At 62.9% G+C, this 20609-nt stretch overlaps 1 protein-coding gene across 1 annotated transcript; it reads right to left on the reverse strand.

The window, feature by feature from the left end:
• Positions 1-861: 861 nt before the first annotated feature.
• Positions 862-18743, reverse strand: LOC118697201 (collagen alpha-1(II) chain-like). The gene is given in 55 exon segments (XM_036399736.1): positions 862-1008; positions 1629-1871; positions 2419-2606; positions 2853-3141; positions 3679-3786; positions 3904-3957; positions 4073-4180; positions 4308-4361; positions 4682-4789; positions 4899-4952; positions 5138-5245; positions 5652-5759; positions 5851-6012; positions 6474-6527; positions 6615-6668; positions 6778-6885; positions 6978-7031; positions 7114-7167; positions 7332-7385; positions 7616-7669; positions 7758-7865; positions 7949-8047; positions 8309-8353; positions 8442-8495; positions 8602-8622; positions 8624-8656; positions 8863-8916; positions 9060-9113; positions 9196-9294; positions 9608-9661; positions 10251-10349; positions 10450-10503; positions 10668-10775; positions 11689-11742; positions 12075-12173; positions 12527-12571; positions 12699-12797; positions 12878-12931; positions 13050-13094; positions 13201-13254; positions 13368-13412; positions 13608-13661; positions 13756-13809; positions 13888-13941; positions 14057-14110; positions 14201-14254; positions 14337-14381; positions 14635-14712; positions 15074-15178; positions 15353-15406; positions 15533-15565; positions 15681-15713; positions 15936-15952; positions 16628-16828; positions 18587-18743. Coding segments are annotated over 55 exon segments (4533 nt in total).
• Positions 18744-20609: the final 1866 nt, after the last annotated feature.

Consider the following 20609-nt stretch of genomic DNA (forward strand, 5'->3'; position numbering starts at 1 on the left):
GGACTAATATATAATTATTCCTAATTATATAATTATTCCACAATTAACCTCCTGCTTTCCCAAAAGTTTCTACTTCAAAATTTTTCACTTTCAAAGTTTTCCTTTTTTTTGGCTTTTCTGGGGGATTTCGCCCCCCTCTTCCCCCTTAGCTTGAAGTATCCCAACCCAAAAAATGTGCAGTTTTAACCCAAAATGAGGATTTTTTCAATAGGATTTTTTCCCAACCTAAAGAACTTTATGGTGGTTGAAATGGGGAGGAAATATTTAAATTACTGCAAACACACCCAAAAAAAAAGAGACTCAACTCAACTTTTACTTTCGACCAAAAGTTTTTTTTTTTTTAGATTTTTTTTCATTTTATACCAACAGATGTTAAAAAATACAGACTTGTTTGACAAGAATAGCACCATTTTTTGATTTTTTGTGTGTTTTTTAACTCATATTATACATGAACACTCCTGCTGAGGGGAAAGGGGAAAATTCGGGGTGAGGAGGGGATTTTTGATACCTGGATTGGTGAAATCCCATTTTTTTTTTTTTTCAGGGAAAAAGGGATCACTGACATTCCCACCTCCACCTGACCTCAAAAACAGGTCTTCCAGGAAGACAATAAATAAATATTAATGGGTTTTTCCTTTGATTCTGGTGTTGGGATGAGGTGGTTGCTCCCTGATTCGGGGTGAGCCCTTTCAGTGCAGAACTTCTCAGCTCCTTTTTGGGGTGGATCCCGTTTCTTGTGGTTTTTTTTTCTTTTTTTAAGGAATTGGGCTGGGCTTTTTAAAAAAACAAAAACCAAACCAAACAAACAAAAACCACGACAACCAAAAACAAACAACCACACCAAAAAAATCCTTTTTTTTTTTACAAGAAGCAGACGGGGCCGAGGTCGACCCCAAACTCCTGCTCGGGTCCCCCAATGTCCATAGGTGCAATGTCCACGATGGGCAGGCGCGAGGTCTTCTGCGAGCGGTACTCGATGACAGTCCTGCCCCACTTCCCTGTGTGTTTCTGAGGGAAAAACGGGCAAAAATGGGGTCATTTAACCTGTTACATCCTCGCCAAACCCTTCAAATCCCAGCTGGAACCCAAATTTGTCATCAGGCATAGAGGGAGGGGTCCCACTTCTTGGTGTGTTTATAAGGAAAAAAAATGGGTAAAAATGGGGTTATTTAATCCTTCAGAACTCAGTTTGAGACCAAGTTTATCATTAGCATCGGAAAAATGGTGTTGTTTAATACTCCAGAACCTTCCCAATCTCAGTTTGAGCCCAAAGTTATCATTAGCATCGGAAAAATGGGGTTATTAATCTCCTAGAACCTTCCCAATCTCAGTTTGAGCCCCATTTCATTGTTAAACCAAGAAGGGCCACGTTTCTCAGTGTATTTCTGGGGGGAAAACACTGGAAAATAGGGTTTGGAGTCCCCATCCCTGGAGCACCACAGCCAAATCCTGGCCGTGGTGACACTTGGCGACAAGATGCTGTCCCCTCGCGGGTTGATGGCACTTGGTGACAAGATGCTGTCACCTCCCAGGTCGCTGTCTCTGAGCTCCCAGGTTCCTCCCCATGTGGCGAACCCCGCAATTTATGGATTTCCCCTGATTTCCCCCCTCTCCCTCCCAGCACGCACCGTGCAGCCGTCCTCCAGCACGCTGTAGGTGAACCTGCTGTTGCCCTCGGCGCGGATCTCGACGTCGTTGGAGCCCTGGATGAGCAGCGCCTTCCTCAGGCTGCCCGACTCCTCGTCCAGGTAGGCCACGCTGTTGCGGCAGTGGTAGGTGACGTTCTGGGAGCCCTCGGTGGACAGCAGCCTCAGGAAGGTCATCTGGATGTTGGCCGTGTTGGCTGCCAGCTCCTCGGTGCCGTAGCTGAACTGCAGGGGGGAGGGAGGCCTTCAGACGGCTTTTTTGGGGGATTTTGGGGGAATTTCCACAGTTTGCTTTCCCAGACCTGGAAACTGTCATGGCCTGATGCCAAGATTTCCATGAAAGTCTCTAAACCAACTCGTTCTGGTACAAAACCCATCAATTTCACCCCAAGGAAGGACATTGCTCCAAGTTTTCCTTAAAATCCCTAAATCCACCAATATCTGATCCAAACCCTATCAATTTAACCCCAAAGAAGGACACCGCTCCAGGATTTACATAAAGTCCACTGGATCAACCAGTTCTGATCCAAACACCCGCTAAGTTTCAACTCCAAAGTTTCAGTAAAATCCCCTAAATTAACCGTTTCTGATCCAACAACCACCAGTTCCACCCCCAGGATGGACATCAGCTCCAAGATTTCCATATAATCCTCAAATCACCCAATATGTGATAGAACCACCAAAAATTCCACCCCCAGGAAGGCAATCGGCTCCAACTCTTCTGTGGAACTCCAGCCCCTCTTTCCCCTCCGTGCCCATCCCAGACACCCACGTGGAAGCCGCCGTTGATGGTCTCGCCGAACCAGACATGCTTCTTCTCCTTGGCCTTGCTGCTCCACCAGTTCTTCCTGGGGATGCTGCCGGGGCTGGGGTACACGCACGTCTCCCCCGTGGCCATGTTGCAGAAGACCTTGATGGCGTCCAGGGTGCAGCCCTGGTTGGGGTCGATCCAGTAATCACCTGTGGACGGAGGGCGCGGGATCAGTGAGTGACCACCTGGTGGTGGGGTCAGCGAGGGGGTCAGTGTGGTGAGTGAGTGACCGCCCATGGTGGGGTCAGCGAGGAGGTCAGCGTGGGCCTTGGTGGCCGGGAGGGTGGTGGAGGAGACAAGGAGGAAGGGGGGGACACGGGGATGGACACAGGTATGGACACAGGGATGGACACAGGGCTGGACACAGGGCTGGACACAGGGCCGGAGCCTCTCACCGCTCTTCCAGTCGGGGTGGCAGAGTTTGATGTCTCGGCAGGTCCTGGCCGGGTTCTTGCGAGAGCCCTCGGGGCTGCGGATGCTCTCGATCTGGTTGTTGAGGGCCTTGAGGGTGGCGTCCACCTCGGCGTCATGCGGCCGCAGCCCTGGCGCCGCCTCGTCCGCCCGCATGTAGCGCCCGGGGTCAGGGCCCTTCTCGGGCTGCCCCAGCCCCGCGAACGCCGACATGTCGATACCGGTGCCGGGGGGCCCGGGGGGGCCGGGCGGGCCAGGGTTCCCGGGGGGGCCCTGCGGGAGGGAGGAGCGGTCATGAGGTGATCGCCAAGGCTTGGATCCCTCTGATCCCCGCAGGATCCCTCTGACCCCCGCAGGATCCCTCTGTCCCCCACAGGATCCCTCTGATCCCCGCAGGATCCCTCTGACCCCCGCAGGATCCCTCTGTCCCCCACAGGATCCCTCTGATCCCTGCAGGATCCCTCTGATCCCCGCAGGATCCCTCTGTCCCCCACAGGATCCCTCTGACCCCCGCAGGATCCCTCTGACCCCCGCAGGATCCCTCTGATCCCTGCAGGATCCCTCTGATCCCCGCAGGATCCCTCTGTCCCCCACAGGATCCCTCTGATCCCCGCAGGATCCCTCTGATCCCCGCAGGATCCCTCTGTTCCCCACAGGATCCCTCTGATCCCCGCAGGATCCCTCCCTCGCAGGTTCCCTCTCTCTCACAGGATCCCTCTCCTCTTGGATCCTCTCTCCTCTCCTGAATCCCCTCTGTTCCCCGCAGGATCCCTCCCCTCCCGATCGCTTCTCTCTGGTGTCCCTGCTCACCGCCGGGCCAGGCTCGCCGCTCCTCCCGCGGGGTCCAGGGGGCCCGATGGGTCCGGGCATCCCATTGGAGCCGTCCTTGCCTGAGGGGCCCACTGGGCCGGGGGGACCCTGAAAAACCCCAAAAAGGGCTCAGGGCACAGCAGGGATGGGGCTGCCACCTCCAGGTGTGGCACCGGTCCAGGGATGCCTCCTTTTCCCTTTTTCCCCCAAAATTCCAGGACTTACCCTGGGCCCGGAGGGACCCGCAGGTCCGGCAGCACCCTGGTCTCCGGAAGGACCCTGGGAAGGACGGGAGGATGGAGGATTTGGGATCCCACGGGAGATGTGGGATTGGGGTGTGGGATGTAGGATTTGGGACATACAGGGGGCTGTGGTCCCAAATCCCAGCACTTACGGGGGGCCCAGGCAGCCCCTGGAGCCCGGTGAAGCCCCGGTGCCCCTTCAGGCCGCGCTCTCCAGCCTCGCCCGCCTCGCCTTTGTCACCGCGCGGCCCCTGGGGACCCTGCAGGGGGGACACGGTGGGTCAGGAGTGGGGGTGATCCCAAACCAGGGTGCCAAGCTGCGACCCCAAGCTGGGATCCCTAACTGGGATCCTAGGAATTCCACAGTTCCAGGTGGGACGCACTCACCGGCATCCCTCGGGCGCCAGCGGGGCCGGAGGGACCCATGGGACCCTGAGCACCCTGTAGGAGAAAGGAGGGCAGTCAAAAACAGTGGGAATGGGATTTGGGATTTGATGTGTGGGAATTGTGGTGTGAGATTTAGCATTCCCAGCTGCCCAGGGCACTGCAAGTGTTCCTGGTTTTATCTCCTGGGGTGCCCAGCTCATTCCCAGCTCCAGCTCCTGGAGCTCCCAGGCAGATCCCAAACCAGGAATCCTCAGGAAGTCGCTCGGAGCTGCTCCCGGTGCCATTCCCAGATGATCCCAAACAGCTCCATGGCGTGGATTTGGGTTGATTCCCGGTAATTCCCGCCTCCCCCCATCCCGAGGTGTCCCACTCACCGTCTCTCCCCTGTCTCCCTGTTTTCCAGTGGGTCCCACGGGGCCAGGAGCGCCGGGAGCGCCGGGAGCGCCGGGAGCGCCCACGGGGCCAGTCTCACCACGATCGCCCTGGGAACAGGGAAGGGGCTCAGGAATTCCAGCTCTGGGATGGGGGCAAGCACAGCATAATGGGAATTCCCAGGAATTCCGGCCCTTGAGAAATACGGGATGAGCTCACCTTCACTCCTGCCGCCCCATCCCTGCCCGGGGGTCCATCAGCACCGGGATTTCCCTGGAAAAGAGGAGGAATTCAGCTTTTGCCTTTGGGATGGGGGGGAAAACTCCTTTATCCAGGCGAATTCCTATGGGGAAAACGTGCTGGGATTTTCTGGGATCAACCTAAAGGCTATCTCCACCCAGGGTCAGCCAGGGATCCATCCTGACATCCATGTTCCTGGACATTCCTAAATTTCTTACCTCCCGTCCAGGCTCTCCGGCTGGTCCAGTCAGCCCAGGGGGTCCCACGGGCCCGGGGGGTCCCCGGTCACCGGCAGATCCAGGTGCTCCCTGTTTTCCAGGCTCTCCCTAAAAACCAGGAAAACGCCCTCATGAGTGAGGATGGGTGGATTGAGGGAATCAGGAGAGAGGGAGGGAATCCAAACCCTCCTTGGCCACAAACTTTCCCCAGAGCTCAGGAGGCACAAATTCCCGGTGGGAAAAAGTTAAAATTTGAATGGAAAATGCATCCTGCTGGTCTGGTGCATGGCCGTGTCAGTGGGGAAAAGCCTTGGGAGATTTTGGGACATTTTTTTGGCATGGAAAGAGAATCCCAAAAGCACCGGGATGGGGATGAGCAGCTTCCACCACTCCCCACCCTCCCAAAATCCTTTTGCGCCACAAAACTGCCTCTGATGAGCTCCCATTTCTTCCCAGATTTTGGGATTTTTTTGGTGTTTTGGTTTTTTTTTGTGTTTTTTAGGGTTTTGCTCACCGAGGGTCCGGGCAGCCCTGGGAAGCCGCGCTCACCACGCTGCCCTGGGAGCCCCACGATGCCGCGCTGTCCTGCCAGCCCCTGGGGGCCGGGGGGCCCGTCCGGACCCTGCGGGGACACAAAGGGAGGGGAGGGCAGGGGTCAGCGCCACTCGGGGGCGGGTGAGGGGCCGGGGGTGCTGTCCCCAAATCCCAAATACCGCGGGGCCGTCCTCGCCGGGCTCGCCCTTCTCGCCGGGGGGGCCGGCGGGGCCCTGCAGCCCCGGGTCCCCCGCTCGGCCCGGGGGTCCCGCGTCGCCCCGGGCGCCCTTGGGGCCGTCCTTGCCCGCGGAGCCGGGGGGTCCTGGGGGTCCAGGGTTACCCTGCAGGAGAGATCGGGGTTACAGAGAACTCGGGAGGGGTTTCCATATTCCTGATCCATCCCTGAGCCGTGCCTGATCCCATTCCCGATCTATCCCCGATCCCAGCCCTGGCACTGCTCTGGGATTGGGGAGCACTGGGGATGCCTCTTGGGAAGGGCTGGGCGGTGGCACCCGGGGGTGGCTTTGGTTCGAGGACATCGTGGGGAGCTGCCCGGCCTCCGAAGCTGGGGGCAGCAATCCTGGCTGACCCCGACTGGCCTGAGTGATCCCAGAGCTTCCCGAGTGATCCCGACTGTCCCAAAATGAGCTGTTCCCACATGATCTCAGTTTTTCCCCAGTGATCCCAACTGACCTGAGCAATCCCTGATCTTCCCAAGAGATCCCAGCTGCTCCCAGTGACCCCAGTTCCCCTCCAGTGACCCCAGTTCCTCCCCAGTTCCCCCCAGTTGCCCCCAGCTCACGTTGGGGCCGGGGGGTCCAACGCGTCCAGCGGCTCCAGGGAATCCGGTGGCTCCCTGGGGATGGAGGCAAGAGGGGGTCAGACCCGGCTCCTCCTCCACTCCCCTCCCCCCTCCCCATCCCCTCCCCCACCCCACACTCACCGGGGGTCCCTGAGCACCCCGGGCTCCTTTGGGACCGGTGACACCTGTGGGACCCTGGGAAGAGGCAGAAAATCAATCAGGACACGCAGGACCTGGAGATTCCCGGGATGAGGGACCCCCACAAGGGCTCAGCCCCAATACTGGGGGTCTTGGCTAGACCCACCTGCGGTCCAGGAGCCCCGGAGGGACCCTGAGGCCCAGGGGCTCCGGCGTCACCCTTCTGGCCAGGCTCGCCTTGCTCGCCCTTGGCTCCGGGCTGGCCATCAGCACCCTGGGAAAGAGCCGTGGTCAGTGGTCAGCGGCCACTGGGGAAACTGGGATGGACTGGGGACAGAACTGGGATGGAGTGGGGGCAGAACTCACCGGGGGTCCGGCAAATCCGGCAGGGCCAGGGGCTCCGGGCTCTCCGCGCTCTCCCTGTGAGGGAAACAGGGTGAAAATCAAGGGAATGGGGCCAACGTGGCACTGCCAGTACCAGGGGGGGACAGATGGCACTTACGGGGGCACCACGGGCTCCAGCGGCTCCAGATGGACCGGGGGGGCCAGACTCGCCCTGGAAAGGAAGGAAAGGAAGGGGGAGTTGTGGGGGATGGAGATGGATGGGGTCTGTCTGGGTGGGGCAGTGTGGGGCTGCCCCAGGGATCGGGTGGGATCTGCCCCAGGGATTGGGTGGGATCTGTCCCTGTGGGAGCACTGGTGGGGTCACCTCGGTCTCACCTTCTCGCCGTTGGGGCCAGCGGGGCCGGGGGGGCCGATGGGACCGGTCAGACCCTGTGGGGACAGAGGGGACAGTGAGGTCACCAAGGCCCTGGGTAGCCACCATGGACATCCCTCACCGACCACCGTGAAGAGGAGGCCACCAAGAACATCCCTGGATGGCCACCATGGGCACCTCTGGCTGGCCACCATGAGTGTCCCTGGCCAGCCACCAAGGATATCCCTGCTGGCCACCATGAGTGCCCTTGACCGGCCCCCTCCCTCCCCATCCCTGTGCCACTCACGCGAGCTCCGTCCTTTCCGGGGGCTCCCTCAGGTCCTTTCTCTCCAACGTCTCCCTGTGGGGTGGCACAGGGCCAGTGTGAGCCCAGCTGAGCCCTGGTGGCACTGGTGGCAGCCCGTGCCCTCCATGTCACCGTCACTCACCCTGTCCCCCTTGGGACCGGCGATGCCAGCGGCTCCTCTCTCCCCGGGCATCCCCTGCAGCCCCGGGGGGCCCTGGGCGCCGTTGGGGCCGGCGGGGCCGGTGGCACCCTAAAGCAGCAAAGGGACATTATTGGGGTGTCACCCCCGCGGTGGCACCGCTATCGGCGCTGTCCCCTCCTTGTGTCACCCACCTTGGGTCCGTCGGTGCCAGGAGTGCCGGGGAGGCCACGGGGCCCCTGCAGGCCCTGGGCGCCGGGAGAGCCGCGCTCGCCAGGGAAGCCGCGCTCACCCTGGGGACAGAGGGGACAGCTCAGCGGGGACACGGGGACACCGTGGGGGTGGCACCAGGGGGTGGGGAGGGCACTGTCCCATGCTACCCTGGAGGGACTGGAATGAGGACGGAACCAGCGTGGATTTGGTGGCCCCGGACGGGGACAACCAGGCCCTGGGACTGTCCAAAGTCCCCGTGGGATGAACATGTCACCAAATGGGAGCACAGGTGACACTGACACTGGCCCCTCAAAGCCCCCCAGGTGAGAGGTGACACTTACCCTGGGACCCACAAGCCCGGGGGCTCCGGCTTCTCCAGGAACGCCCTGTGGGAAGGGGACAAACGGGTTTGGGGTCAGACCTGAGGGATTTGAGGGATCTCGATCCCACCTGGGGGGGACTGGGGAGTCTCACCTGGTCTCCGGGCTTGCCACTCTCGCCGGGGGGACCTGGTGGCCCTGGCAGTCCCTGGGAGGGGACAGGAGCCGTGTGAGAACAGTGACAGCAGGACCCTGGGGGCTGGGGTGGCATCACCCCAAACCCCAAACCCCAAACCCCAAACCCATGAGCTCACCTGGAAGCCGGAGGGGCCAGGGGGCTCCTTGCTCTCCCCTCTCCCCTGCCGGGCCCTGTGGGATGGATGCTGCTCAAGGACCCCAAAAACCTTTGGGATTTCAGACTTCCCCCACCCCAAGATTTTGGGGATCCCACAAAGCCCCAGCACCACAGGGGCTGGGGATTTGTGGGTTTTGGGATCCCCCAGCAGATCCAGGGGGGCTTTAGCCCAAATCTGGGGTTTTTAGCCCCAGTCCTGAGCTCGCCCCGTTGCACTCACAGCAGGTCCTGGGGGTCCGGCAGCTCCGGTCTCTCCATCCTTGCCAGGAAGTCCCTGAGGAGATGGGAAACTGAGCCCCAAATCCCATAATGCCTATTTCCCCCCTTCCCGTGCCTCAGTTTCCCCCTTTGGGGGCTTTTAGGGTGGGGTGGCACCAGAAAGTGAATTTTTGGGGTTTGTGTGACAGAAAACCTCACCCTCAGCCCCGGTGCTCCAGGAAGTCCTTTTTCACCAGCTTTTCCAGGCTCACCCTAAAAAAGGATGGAGGATTTGGGGTTCCGGCCCCAGGGAGAATTCCCGGGTATTTTTAGAGGGAAAGAGGTTCTTACTCACATTGGCACCTTTGGGACCAGGGAATCCCATAACACCAGGCTGGCCCCGAGCCCCCTGGGGGCCGGGGGGTCCGGGACGCCCATCCTCACCGGGGGCACCCTGTGGGGAGGACAGCGGGGTCAGTGGGGACAGGAGCCCACCCCAAACCCCAAACCACCCCAAACCACCCCAAACCCCAAACCAGCCCAAACCAAACCCGAACCCCAAACCACCCCCAACCCCAAACCCCAAACCACCCCAAACCCAAACCCCAAACCACCCCAAACCACCCCCAACTCCAAACCACACCCAAACCCAAACCACCTCCAAACCCAAACCACCCCAAACCCGAACCCCAAACCACCCCCAACCCCAAACCACACCCAACTCCAAACCACCCCCAACCCCAAGCCCCTTTTGGGGTGTCACTCACTGTGGGGCCGACTTTGCCTTGGGGCCCAGCATCCCCAGGGCGTCCTGTGAGACCCTGTGGGGACAAAAAGGGTTTGTGGTGTGACCATGACCCCATGGTCGTGGGGTGACCCCAAAGGGCACCCCAAAGAGCAAGGAACCCCAAGGAGGGGTTTTGGGAACCCCTAATGCACCTTGGGAATCCCAAAGAGCATCTGAATTAGCAGAGAGCATCTTAATTAACCTCAGAGTTTCTTAATTAGCACCAAAGAGTGCCAAGAGACCAAAAAAGGTCTTAATGCCAAAGGGCATCTTGGCTAACTCCAAAAGGGCCTTATTGACCCTGAAAGCTCCTTAAACAACCCCAAAAGCACCTTGAACAACCCTAAGAGCACCTTATCAATCCCAAAGCACCTTATCAGCCCCCAAAATCTCCTTAACCACCCCCAAAATCACATTATCAACCCCAAAACCACCTTGACCACTACCAAAATCTCCTTAAACCAACCCCAAAATCAACTCACTGACCCCAAAATCACCTTGACCACCCCCAAAATCAGCTAATTGACCCTAAGAGTGCTTTAACCAGCCCAACCCCCCTGATCCATCCCCCAGACCCCCAGGTACCCCCTGGTCCCGTTTTTGGGGTCGCTGCTGTCCCTCACCCTGGCTCCAGGCAGGCCGGGCTCTCCGGGGCGTCCGGGGTCGCCGGTGGCTCCTTTGGGGCCGGCCAGGCCAGCGGGGCCACGCTCGCCCGGGGCCCCCTGCGGAGGGATGTGGGGTCAGTTTGGGGTATTTGAGGTCAGTGTGGGGTCACTTGGGGTTGTCACCCCCGGGACACCCCCGGTGTCCCCAGAGTCCCACCTTGGGGCCGGCCAGCCCGTCCTGTCCGGGGAAGCCGCGGTTGCCAGGAGCTCCCTGTGGGGGAGGATAAGGACTTGTAAGGTCAGGGGAGGGTTTTAGGGCTGAGTAAAGGATTTTCAGGATTGGGGTCAGTTTTTTGGGATCAGGGTTATTTTTTTGGGGTCAGGGTCAGTTTTTTGGGATCGGGGTCAGTGTTTGAGGTCGAGGGCACCACAGACCCTCTCTCCAGGTGGCCCCAAAGGTCCAGCAGCTCCGGGTTCTCCACGGGCTCCTCTCTTCCCTTCCTCCCCGGCCGGTCCGGGGGCGCCCTGGGGTCCTGCGGGGCCCTGAGGGCGAGGAGGAAAAGGGGTCACAAGGAGCCTTCATCCCCTCCCTGGCCCCCTCGGGGACTAAACCCATAAACCCGAGTCCCCTCGTGCCCCCCCATCCCCGCTGGCGCCGGGCGCGGCAGGGCCCCATTGATGGTGCTTAATGAGGCGAGGGGGGAATGTCCCCAAGGGGGGGGACGGCCCCACGGGGGGACAATGAACACTGCGGCCATTGTCCCTCTGTCCCCCGGCCACTGTCTCCCCGCGGGGAGGGCGGGGGGGACGCTGCTGCCCCAAGGGGCCTTGTTAGGGGAACGGCTCGTTAGGGCCGAGAGGCACCGGAGGGGAGAGAGGGCCCGGGGTGGACACTGGGACGGACACTGGGGTGAGATGGACACTGGGGTGGACACTGGGACGGACACTGGGGTGGGATGGACACTGGGGTGGACACTGGGATGGACACTGGGGTGGGATGGACACTGGGGTGGACACTGGGATGGACACTGGGGTGGGATGGACACTGAGGTGGGATGGGCACTGGGATGGGCACTGGGATGGACACTGGGGTGAGATGGACACTGGGGTGGACACGGGGATGGACACTGGGGTGGGATGGACACTGAGGTGGGATGGGCACTGGGATGGACACTGGGATGGACACTGGGGTGAGATGGACACTGGGATGGACACTGGGATGGACACTGAGGTGGGATGGGCACTGGGATGGGCACTGGGATGGACACTGAGGTGGGATGGGCACTGGGATGGACGCTGGGGTGGACACTGGGGTGGGATGGACACTGAGGTGGGATGGGCACTGGGATGGACACTAGGATGACCAATGAGGGGCTGGGACTGGACACTCCATGGACAGTGAGGGCCAGGGCTGGACCCCCAGCCGGGGGCTCTGGTGTCCCCCAGCCCCACTCACCGTCTCTCCCTTGGGTCCCTGCTCGCCTTTGAATCCCGCGATGCCGGGCTCGCCCTGAGGAGCGGGGACAGAGTACAGTGTCCCCACAGCTGTCCCCACCCCATCCCTGGCCTGGGCTCCAGGTCCTTGTCCCCATCCCATCCCATCTCCAGGGTTCCTTTAGGGGTTAGGGCTGGGTGACCCAGGAGTGACCCAGGAGTGACCCGGGGGTGACTTTGGGGAGGGGACACCCAAAGGAAAAAGGTGTGAAGGGGGCGTGGCCTGGGTATAAAGGGGCGTGGTGATTCGCTGGTAGATGGGCGTGGCCAAAGGGCGTGGCGTGGTCAGTGTCCGGGGCGCGGTCACCGGCATGGCCGGGTCCCGGGGGCACATCGGGGGTCTCTCACCGTCTGTCCCTTGGGGCCCAGCGGGCCGGTGGCTCCCTGGGGTCCAGGTGGGCCGCGGGGGCCGGGGAATCCTGGAGCGCCAGCGATGCCTGGAGCGCCCTGCGGACACCGGGGGACATCAGGGACCCTCCACAGCCCTCAGTGTCTCCAGCGTCACCAGTGTCCCCATCTCTGCTGGCAGTTGCTGTCCCCCTGCAGCTCAAATCCCACCCTGTCCCTGCAGCCCCAGGGTCCCCCAGCACCCCCCCAGTGTCCCCACACATCTCTGTCCCCCAGCGTCCCCCATCCCTGAGTGCCCCACGACCCCCAGGGACCCAAATGTCCCAAAATCTCAGCGCAGCACCTGCTCCTCACCCCGGCCCAGTCCCTGTCCCCACAGCCAGGGGCTCACTGGGACATCCCTTTCCCCATCCCTGTCCCCGTCCCTGTCCCTGTCCCCTGTCCCTACTCACCGCCGATCCCTTGGCTCCGGGGATGCCATCGGTCCCGGGGTTCCCCTAGAAGCAAACCTCGCTGAGCTCCGTGCCTCAGTTTCCCCAGATCCGGCCTCGTCCCCGCCGCTCCCAGCTCAGGGTACAAGGCGGGGGGACAAAGCCACTGGGGCGAGGGGACACAGGCACTTACGGGGGCGCCGGCAGGGCCGGGCGAGCCGGGGGTCCCGGATTCCCCGCGGGGGCCCTGGGCACCCTCGGGTCCTCGCGCTCCGGTGGGACCCGCTTCACCCTGAGGGGGAGGTGACCGAGAGGGTCAGGGGTGACATCGGGACCCTGCTGTCCCCACCGGGACCATCCCTGTCCCCTCACCTTGGAGCCGGGGGCGCCGGGGAAGCCGGGGGCTCCTGCGGGGCCGACGGGACCCTGGGGGCGAGAGCAGCGTGAGGGTTCCCCCAGGCTCCGGGGGGCCGTGAGGGACCCCCCTGTCCCCTCGGGGGAATGGCTCAAGGGCGGGGGACGTGCCAACCCCCCCTGCACTTACGGGCGGTCCGGCCGGGCCCGGGAGGCCGTCGTTGCCACGAGCGCCCTGTGGGGAGACGGTGCCGGGGGTGAGGGGGGGTCCCCGGGGCGGGGGTCGGGTCCCCCCTGCCACTCCCAGGCGCCACTGGCGCCGCAGGTGCCACCGCACTCACCGCAGCGCCCGAGGGGCCCGGGCGTCCTCGCTCTCCGGGCAGCCCGCGGGGACCCTGTGGGGACAGAGGGTGACACGTGAGGGTGACAGAGGTCAGGCCGGGGGGTGCTGGCCCTGGCCGAGCCCACCCGGCCGTGCCTCAGTTTCCCTCTCGCAGCGCGCACTCACCATGGGGCCGGGGGAGCCGTTCTCGCCGGGGGAGCCGGACTCGCCCTGCGGGGAGGGACACAGGTGACACAGGGCGGGGACGGTCCCCTGGTGCCACAGGGACAGGCACCGGAGCCAGGGGACCGCCACCCCAGCAGGGGACAGCCCCTGCACCCCGGGAACTGTCCCCAGCCCCAGGCACTGTCACCCCCCTTCACCCATGAACTGTCCCCAGCCCCAGGCACTGCCACCCCCTCTCACCTTGGCTCCAGGTGCTCCCGCCTCTCCCTTGGCGCCGTCCAGGCCGGGGTAGCCCTGGGGACAGCGACACGGCGGGGGTGTGACAATGACAGAGCCGCTCCGGGTGACGCGGGGATGGGGAGGGGACACGGGGAGAACACGCACTCACCCGGTGGCCTTTGACTCCAGGCAGGCCGGGGGTCCCGGGGAAGCCACGAGCGCCCTACGGGAGAAGGGAGGGTTGGGGACTGGGAAGGGACAGCGGTGGCTTTGTGGCGGGGGCCACCGGTGCCACGCTCACCTGGGGGCCGGGGGGGCCGCGGTCACCGGATTTCCCGGGTTTGCCAGTCTCGCCCTGCGGGGAAAACGGGATTTTTGACGGGTTGGGGACACAAAAATGTCACTTTTTGTTCCTTCTCAGCCCAGCTGCCACCGCGGCTGAATGTCACCAGAGTCCCTTTGTCACTCACGTCGTCACCGGGTTTGCCAGGAGGTCCCGGAGGTCCCCGTGGACCCATCGGACCCTGCAGAGGACAAAGAGGTGGTGATGAGCGGCACTGGGGGCTGGCAGTGCCCGGGTTTGGGGACGTTTGGGGACACCTGGGGACACTCACAGCAGCGCCAGGCTCGCCGGGCTCACCGGGGTTGCCTTGAAATCCTTGGGGACCCTGGGGGGACAAGGGGACATCAGCGGGGGTGGCCCCAGCCGGCCCGGCCAGCCCGAAATGTGAGGAGGGGGGCGATACTTACGGGGGAGCCGGAGGGGCCGGGGGGGCCGCGGGGTCCCATGGGGCCCTGGGGGAACACAGCGATGTCACATGGGGGGGACACCGGCTGGCGACGCCCCCGAAGCCACCAAGGACCCCCCAAAACTGGGGGTTCCAGAGGGGGGTCCCAAATGGGATTGGTTTGCACGGGGCTGGGGAGGGGTTTGGGGCTGTGGGAAGAGGGTTAGGCAGATTTGAGGGGAATTGAAGGGATCTGGGGGGGTTTCATGGAAATTTGGGAGGATTTGGGGGGATTTGGGGGGTTTTTGGGGTGCCATTACCATAGGTCCCTGCATGACGCCCATCTGAGCCCCTCCAGCCTTCTCATCAAAGCCCCCAGCCATCTGAGCCGCGAAGTTCTGCCAGGGAAAGGAGGCTCAGCGCCCCGGAGACCCCCCAGAAAACCCCAAATTCCCCTCAGAAAAACCCAATTCTCATCAAAATTCCCCCAATTCCCATCAAAATCCCTGCTACTGCACTCAAAACCCAAATTCCCTCAAAACCTCCCCAAATCTCCTCAAGCCCCCCCAATCACCTTAACCCCCCTAAATCCCCCTCAAAACCTCCCCAAATCAAGCGCCCCCAAAATCCCCTCCAAACCCTCCTCAATTCCCACCAGAGTCCCATGAAACCTGCACAAATTCCCCTCAGCGCCCCAAAATCTCCTCAATTTTCCCCCAAATCCCCCAGATCCCATCTCCCCTCCCCCCGAATACTCACCCCTCCCCCGAGGCCGGGGGGTCCCGGGGGTCCGGGGGGCCCGGGGGGGCCGGGGTTTCCTGGGGTTCCGGGCTCCCCATCCCTGCCCCGGGGGCCGGGGGCGCCCTGGGATGGGGGGGACAAAGAAAGCGATTTTGGGTGAGTTCTCAGCAGATTTTTGGGTTTTTTGAGGGAGGTCAAAGAGGATTTTAGGTTTTCACAGAGGATTTTGGGAGGGTCACAGCGGATTTTGGGTATTTGAAGGGACTTTTAGGGGTTTTGGGGGTCCCTCTCTCTCACCTTCTCGCCCTTCTCGCCGCGGTCCCCTCGCTGTCCCTGCTCACCTGCGGGGCCCTGGGGGGGAAACAGGAGGGGGGAGGGGGGTCAGGAGTCCCCTCCCCCGCTCCCGCCCCTCCCCCGCTCTCCCAAACCCCCTCCCCCAAAAATTCCAGAGATTTCCCAGCCTGGAGCTGCTCCCACCTGCGGGCCCGGGGGTCCTCGGGGTCCTACGACCTGTGGGGACACAGAAGCGGCGGCATCAGGGCTGGAGGGGTCCCAGCCCCTTTGTGGGGTCTCCCAGCCCCGCCCTCCCACCTCAGCCCCTTTTTGGGGTCTCCTCCTCACTCACATCTTTGATATCACCGGGTTCACCTTTCTGTCCCTGCAAAGAGAAGCCAAGGGTGAGACCCCAGAACTGCCCCAAAATCCCTCTCTCTGACCCCCCGAGGGCCCAAAACTGCCCCAAAATTCTTCTGTCTGACCCCCAGCGATGAGCACAAAACCACCCCAAAAGCCCCCAACGCAAAGCAAAGGATGAACCCAGAGACCTCAAAACACCAAAACCACCCCAAAATTTGGGACAATTGCCCCCAAATTCACTCACCTTGGGGCCAGGCTTCCCTGTAGGAAATAAAAAAAATAAATAAAAAAAGAAAAATAAAGAGAAATTAATGGTGGGGGACACAAGAATTTGGGATGGGGGCAACACGAGGTGGCTCCATCCTGGTCAGGCTGTTGGGCCAAACTGGGGGGCACTGGGGGCTCCCCCAAAGCGGGGCCAGCAGCGAGGGGCTCGAGGGGGCTTTTCGTACGGGTTTGGAGGCATTTTGGGGGTGCTCAACCCTTTAATCCCCCCCAGCTGGGGCAGGGAAGGGTTAAAAAAAGGCAACTTTGGGGGTTTTGGAGGTTTGGGGGAAGCGGGTTTAGGGTTTTCCTTCACTTTGGGGTGAAATTCCACAATTGGGAACCCTGCTTGGGGCTGTCTGTGGGGTTTCCATTCATTTTGGGGTGCATTCCCACAATTTCGGGGGATTTCTACCAAAGCTCGTTTGCCGGGGGTGCAAAATCCCCTCCTACCACCCTTTCCCCCATTTTTTTTCTGTCTAAAACCCCCCAAAACCTCCAAATTTTCAACCAGGGCTAAAAACCTCAATGATTTTTCCCCTGGGGCTGATTTTTCCCCGTTGTTTAGGGGTGAAGTTGCCTTTTCCCTGCGCTGCTGCATGGATGGCGCCATCCATGGCCGGGTAATTTATTTATTAATTCTCTAATGAAGGGAAATAAATAAATTACAACCGCTGGGCTGCTCGGTGGGGCAAATGGGGCAGCACTCTCCGAAGGGGATCTCGGGGCTGGGGCAGTCCCGCAGCTCCTCGCACATGATCTCGTCGCACAGCACCGTCCCCGTGTCGCACACGCAGATCCGGCACGGCTCCGGCTTCCACACGTCCTTGTCGCTGTAGCGGTGCCCGTCCTGCAGGCAGCTGCCAGCCTCGGCTGCGGGGACAGCGCGGGGACAGCGTGGGGACAGCGCGGGGGGAGGCGGTGGCACTGCCAGGCTCGCTGTGAGCGCGGCGGGGAGGAGGGGGACGCCAGAGGGGCCCCGCAGCCCCCGGTGAGGGGGGACAGCTCGGGGACAGCTCGGGGACAGCTCGGGGACAGCCAGGAGCGGGGTGGCGGCGCTGCCAGCCCCGTCCTGCAGGCAGCTGCCAGCCTCGGCTGCGGGGACAGCGCGGGGACAGCGAGGGGACACGCGGACCAGGGGGATGGCACTGCCAGCCTCGGCCTCATCACCAGGAGGAGGAGGAGGAGGAGGAGGAGGAGGAGGAGGAAGGGGAGGCCAAAGGAGCCCGGCACCCCCGCAGTGAGGGGACAGCGCGAGGACAGCCAGCAGGGGGTGGTGGCACTGCCAGCCCCCCTCTGAGCCCCCTCGGGGACACAGCCCCGAGCAGTGACACCCCCCGGGTGTCCCCGCAGCTCTGGTGGCACCAGTGTCCCCACGGGCTGGGGGACAAGGGGCGCTGGTGTCCCCAGGCTGAACTCATGGGTGACCCGGAGGTGCCCGGGTGCTCCTGGAGGGTCCCGGGGGTCCCCCAGGGTCCCCAGGAGGTGCCTCGGGGTCCCCAGGCTGCACACCGGAGCTCCCAGGTGTCCCCAGGGTCCCTGGAATGTCCCCGGTGTCCCCAGGGATATCTCCAGGGCTGGCCCTCAATGCACCCCCTGTCCCCAACTGGACCCTGTGACCCCAACCGGACCCTCTGTCCCCAGCCCGTTCCTGCTCCAGGTCACCGCCCACACCCCCATCTGTCCCTCTGCCCCCTCACTGTCACCTGCGGTCCCCATGTCCCACCTGTGCCCCTCAAGCCATCTCAAACTGTCCCCTTCCTGTCCCAGGCTGTCCCTACTGTCCCTACACTCCGTCCATGCCACACACCTGGACCCCAAACTGTCCCCCAGTGTCCCCACCATGTCCCCCCCGCCCGGCCTCATGCCATCCTCCAGTGTCCCACGCTCCCTGCCCCACCTTGTCCCCCCACTGTCCCCCAGGCTGCCCCGGGCTGTCCCACTCTGTTCCACTTCATTTCCCACTGTCCCCCGATGTCCCCAACTCCCCTCGTGCTCTCCCTCCCTGTCCCCCAGTGCCCCTCCGTGCCACCAAGCTTGTCCCACATTTCCCTGACACTTTCCCTGCTGTCCCCCCTCTCCCCCGCGCTGCTGTCCCCGGGACTGCCTCGAAACTTTCCCCCTTTGTCCCGTGCCTGTGTCCCCAGGAAGCCCCCGATGTCCCCACGCAGCCCCCGGTGTCCTCAAACTCCACTCTGCCCCCTCCCCGCCTCACTGAAACTTTCCCCGTCCATCTCACGCTGTCCCCCAACGTCTCCAAGCTGTCCCCCGATGTCCCCTCGGTGTCCCCAGGCTCCGAGCCGTCCCCCCCGCCACTCTGAAACTTTCTCTGTCCATCCCAAAACGTCCCCTAGTGTCCCCCGATGTCACCTGCTGTCCCCCATCCTCTTTCTGTTCCATCTCCCCTCTGTCCCCATTGTTCCCCGCTGTCCCCTCGCTGTCCCCTCGCTGTCCCCCCCCCCCCTTCTCCAACTTTCCCTCAACGTGTCCCCCTCGCCCCCCCCCGGCGATGCCCCAAAAGTTTCCCATCCCTCACCGCTGTAGGTTCCATCTGTGTCCCCGCTCTGTCCCCTCTGTGTCCCCGCTCTGTCCCCGTTCTGTCCCCTCTGTGTCCCCATCCCCGCCACTCACGGAGGTCTCGGTCCTGCGCGGCGGCGGCGGCGGCGAGGCAGAGCAGGAGGAGGAGCAGGAGCCCGGGCCGGGGGGCGGCTCCGGGGGCCGCGCCGGTGGCTGCGGGCTCGGGGCGGCGGGAGCGGCGCCCGCCGGGGGCCGGGCGGTGTCCGGGCATGGCGAGGCGGCTGCGCCCGATCCGCGCCCGGGGCCGGCAGTGCCCGCTCGGCCCCGCGGCCCCGTTTAAGTCCCGGCCCCGCCGCCCCCCGGAGCTGTAATCCGAGCCGGGCCGGCCCCGCCGGGCCCCCCGGACCTTCCCCCGGTGGCTCCGGACCCTCCCCCGGCCCCCGAGCGGGGCCGGCCCTCCCGAGCCCTCCTCGGGCCCCCCGAGCCCTCCCCCGGCGACCACCGGGGCCAGAGCGGGCGGAGGGACCCGGGCTCAGGGGGGCTGTGGGGTCTGGGGGCTGTGGGGTCTGGGGGCTGTGGGGTTTGGGGGCTGTGGGGTCTGGGGGATGTAGGGTTTGGGGGGATGCGGGGGGTGAGGCGGCGCAGCCCATCCCATCCCATCCCATCCCATCCCATCCCATCCCATCCCATCCCATCCCATCCCATCCCATTTTCCCATCCCATTTTTACTCCATCCCATCCCACTTTCCCATCCCATTTTCCCACCCCATCCCCATCCCATTCCCGGGTCCTGGGAAAACCGGGATACCCCCGACCCCGCCCCGGGATGGGACCCCCCCCCCCCCAGCTCCGTCCTCCCCCGCCTCCCTCGCGGTGTCCCCGAATCCCCGCCCCCCTCCGGGGCCCCCTCGGGCCCAGCGCGACCCCTCCCCCTTTCGCTGTCCCCATTCCCGGCGGAATTCCCGGCGCCAATTGTGGGACCAACGGGGGGACACGGGGAAACCTCCCCGACCCCAAACCCAGCGCAGACCCACCCCCAGATTGCCCAGCCTGGATAGGGACCATCCCCTTCCCCTTCCCCAAATTCCCCCAAATGCTCCAGAAAACTCCCCCAAGTTTTTGGGAGTTAGGGCAGGATTTGGAGGGGGGGGGGATTTGAGGGGTTTTGGGGGGAATTTAAGGGAGGTTTGAGGGAGTTTTGGGGGAGATTCTGGGGGAGGTTGGGGGGATTTTTTGGGGCGGGATTTGGAGGGGTTTGGGAGGAGTTTTGGGGGCGATTGGGGGGATTTGGGTGTTCCAGCCCCAGCAGGTGGAAGAGCGCTCGGCGTGGCCGGATCTGGCCGGGACCGGGGCCAGGCCTTGGCTGCAGCCGCCGCTTTCCGATGGAACAGAAAATTTGGGAATGAATCAAAGCGCCAGGGAGGGGCTGCCCGACCCCTCCCCAAATTTGGGGGCGGCTCCGCTGCTGTCCCCAGGGTGACAGAGCCGGGACGGGGACGGGGAAGAGCCCAAATCCCCCTGAACCCTCCCCACATCCCCCAAAAACTCCCCCAAAAGCGGGGTGGGGACAGCGGGGTGAGGACATCGCCTCCCGCCCTCCTCGGAGCGCGGTCGCGCCGGTGGCACAGGTGGCACTGGTGGCACTGGTGACACCGGTGACAGCCGACAGTGGCACTGGTGGCACTGGTGACACCGGTGACAGCCGACAGTGGCACTGGTGGCACTGGTGGCACCGGTGGAAGTGGCGGGGACAGAGGTAAGGCCGGGCCCCCCAGTTTCCCAGCCCCCGGCCCCTGACGGCCTCTCCAGAGCCGGGGACAGGAGGGGACACCGGGAGGGGGCGTGGGGGGCAGAGCGGGGGGCGTGGTTTGGGACCGAACCGGCCCAGGGGTGGCACCGCCCCAATGTCCCCACGGGATCCTGGCTGTCCCCACCCCGGTGCCACCACCCGCGAGCGTCACCGGCCCCGTCCCGATGGATTTGGGACTCAATTTTCTCACCCCAAATTCCCCAAATGCCCCAAATCCCCCAATTTAGGCTCAAAATTACTCTGAGAGTGGAAGGGGAATTCAGTTTTTACCATTTTCCCCCATTCCCCCCCCCCATTTTTATCCTATTTCCCCCCATTTTTACCCCT

The sequence above is a fragment of the Molothrus ater genome, chromosome 30 (assembly GCF_012460135.2).
Source record: "Molothrus ater isolate BHLD 08-10-18 breed brown headed cowbird chromosome 30, BPBGC_Mater_1.1, whole genome shotgun sequence".
NCBI lineage: Eukaryota > Metazoa > Chordata > Aves > Passeriformes > Icteridae > Molothrus > Molothrus ater.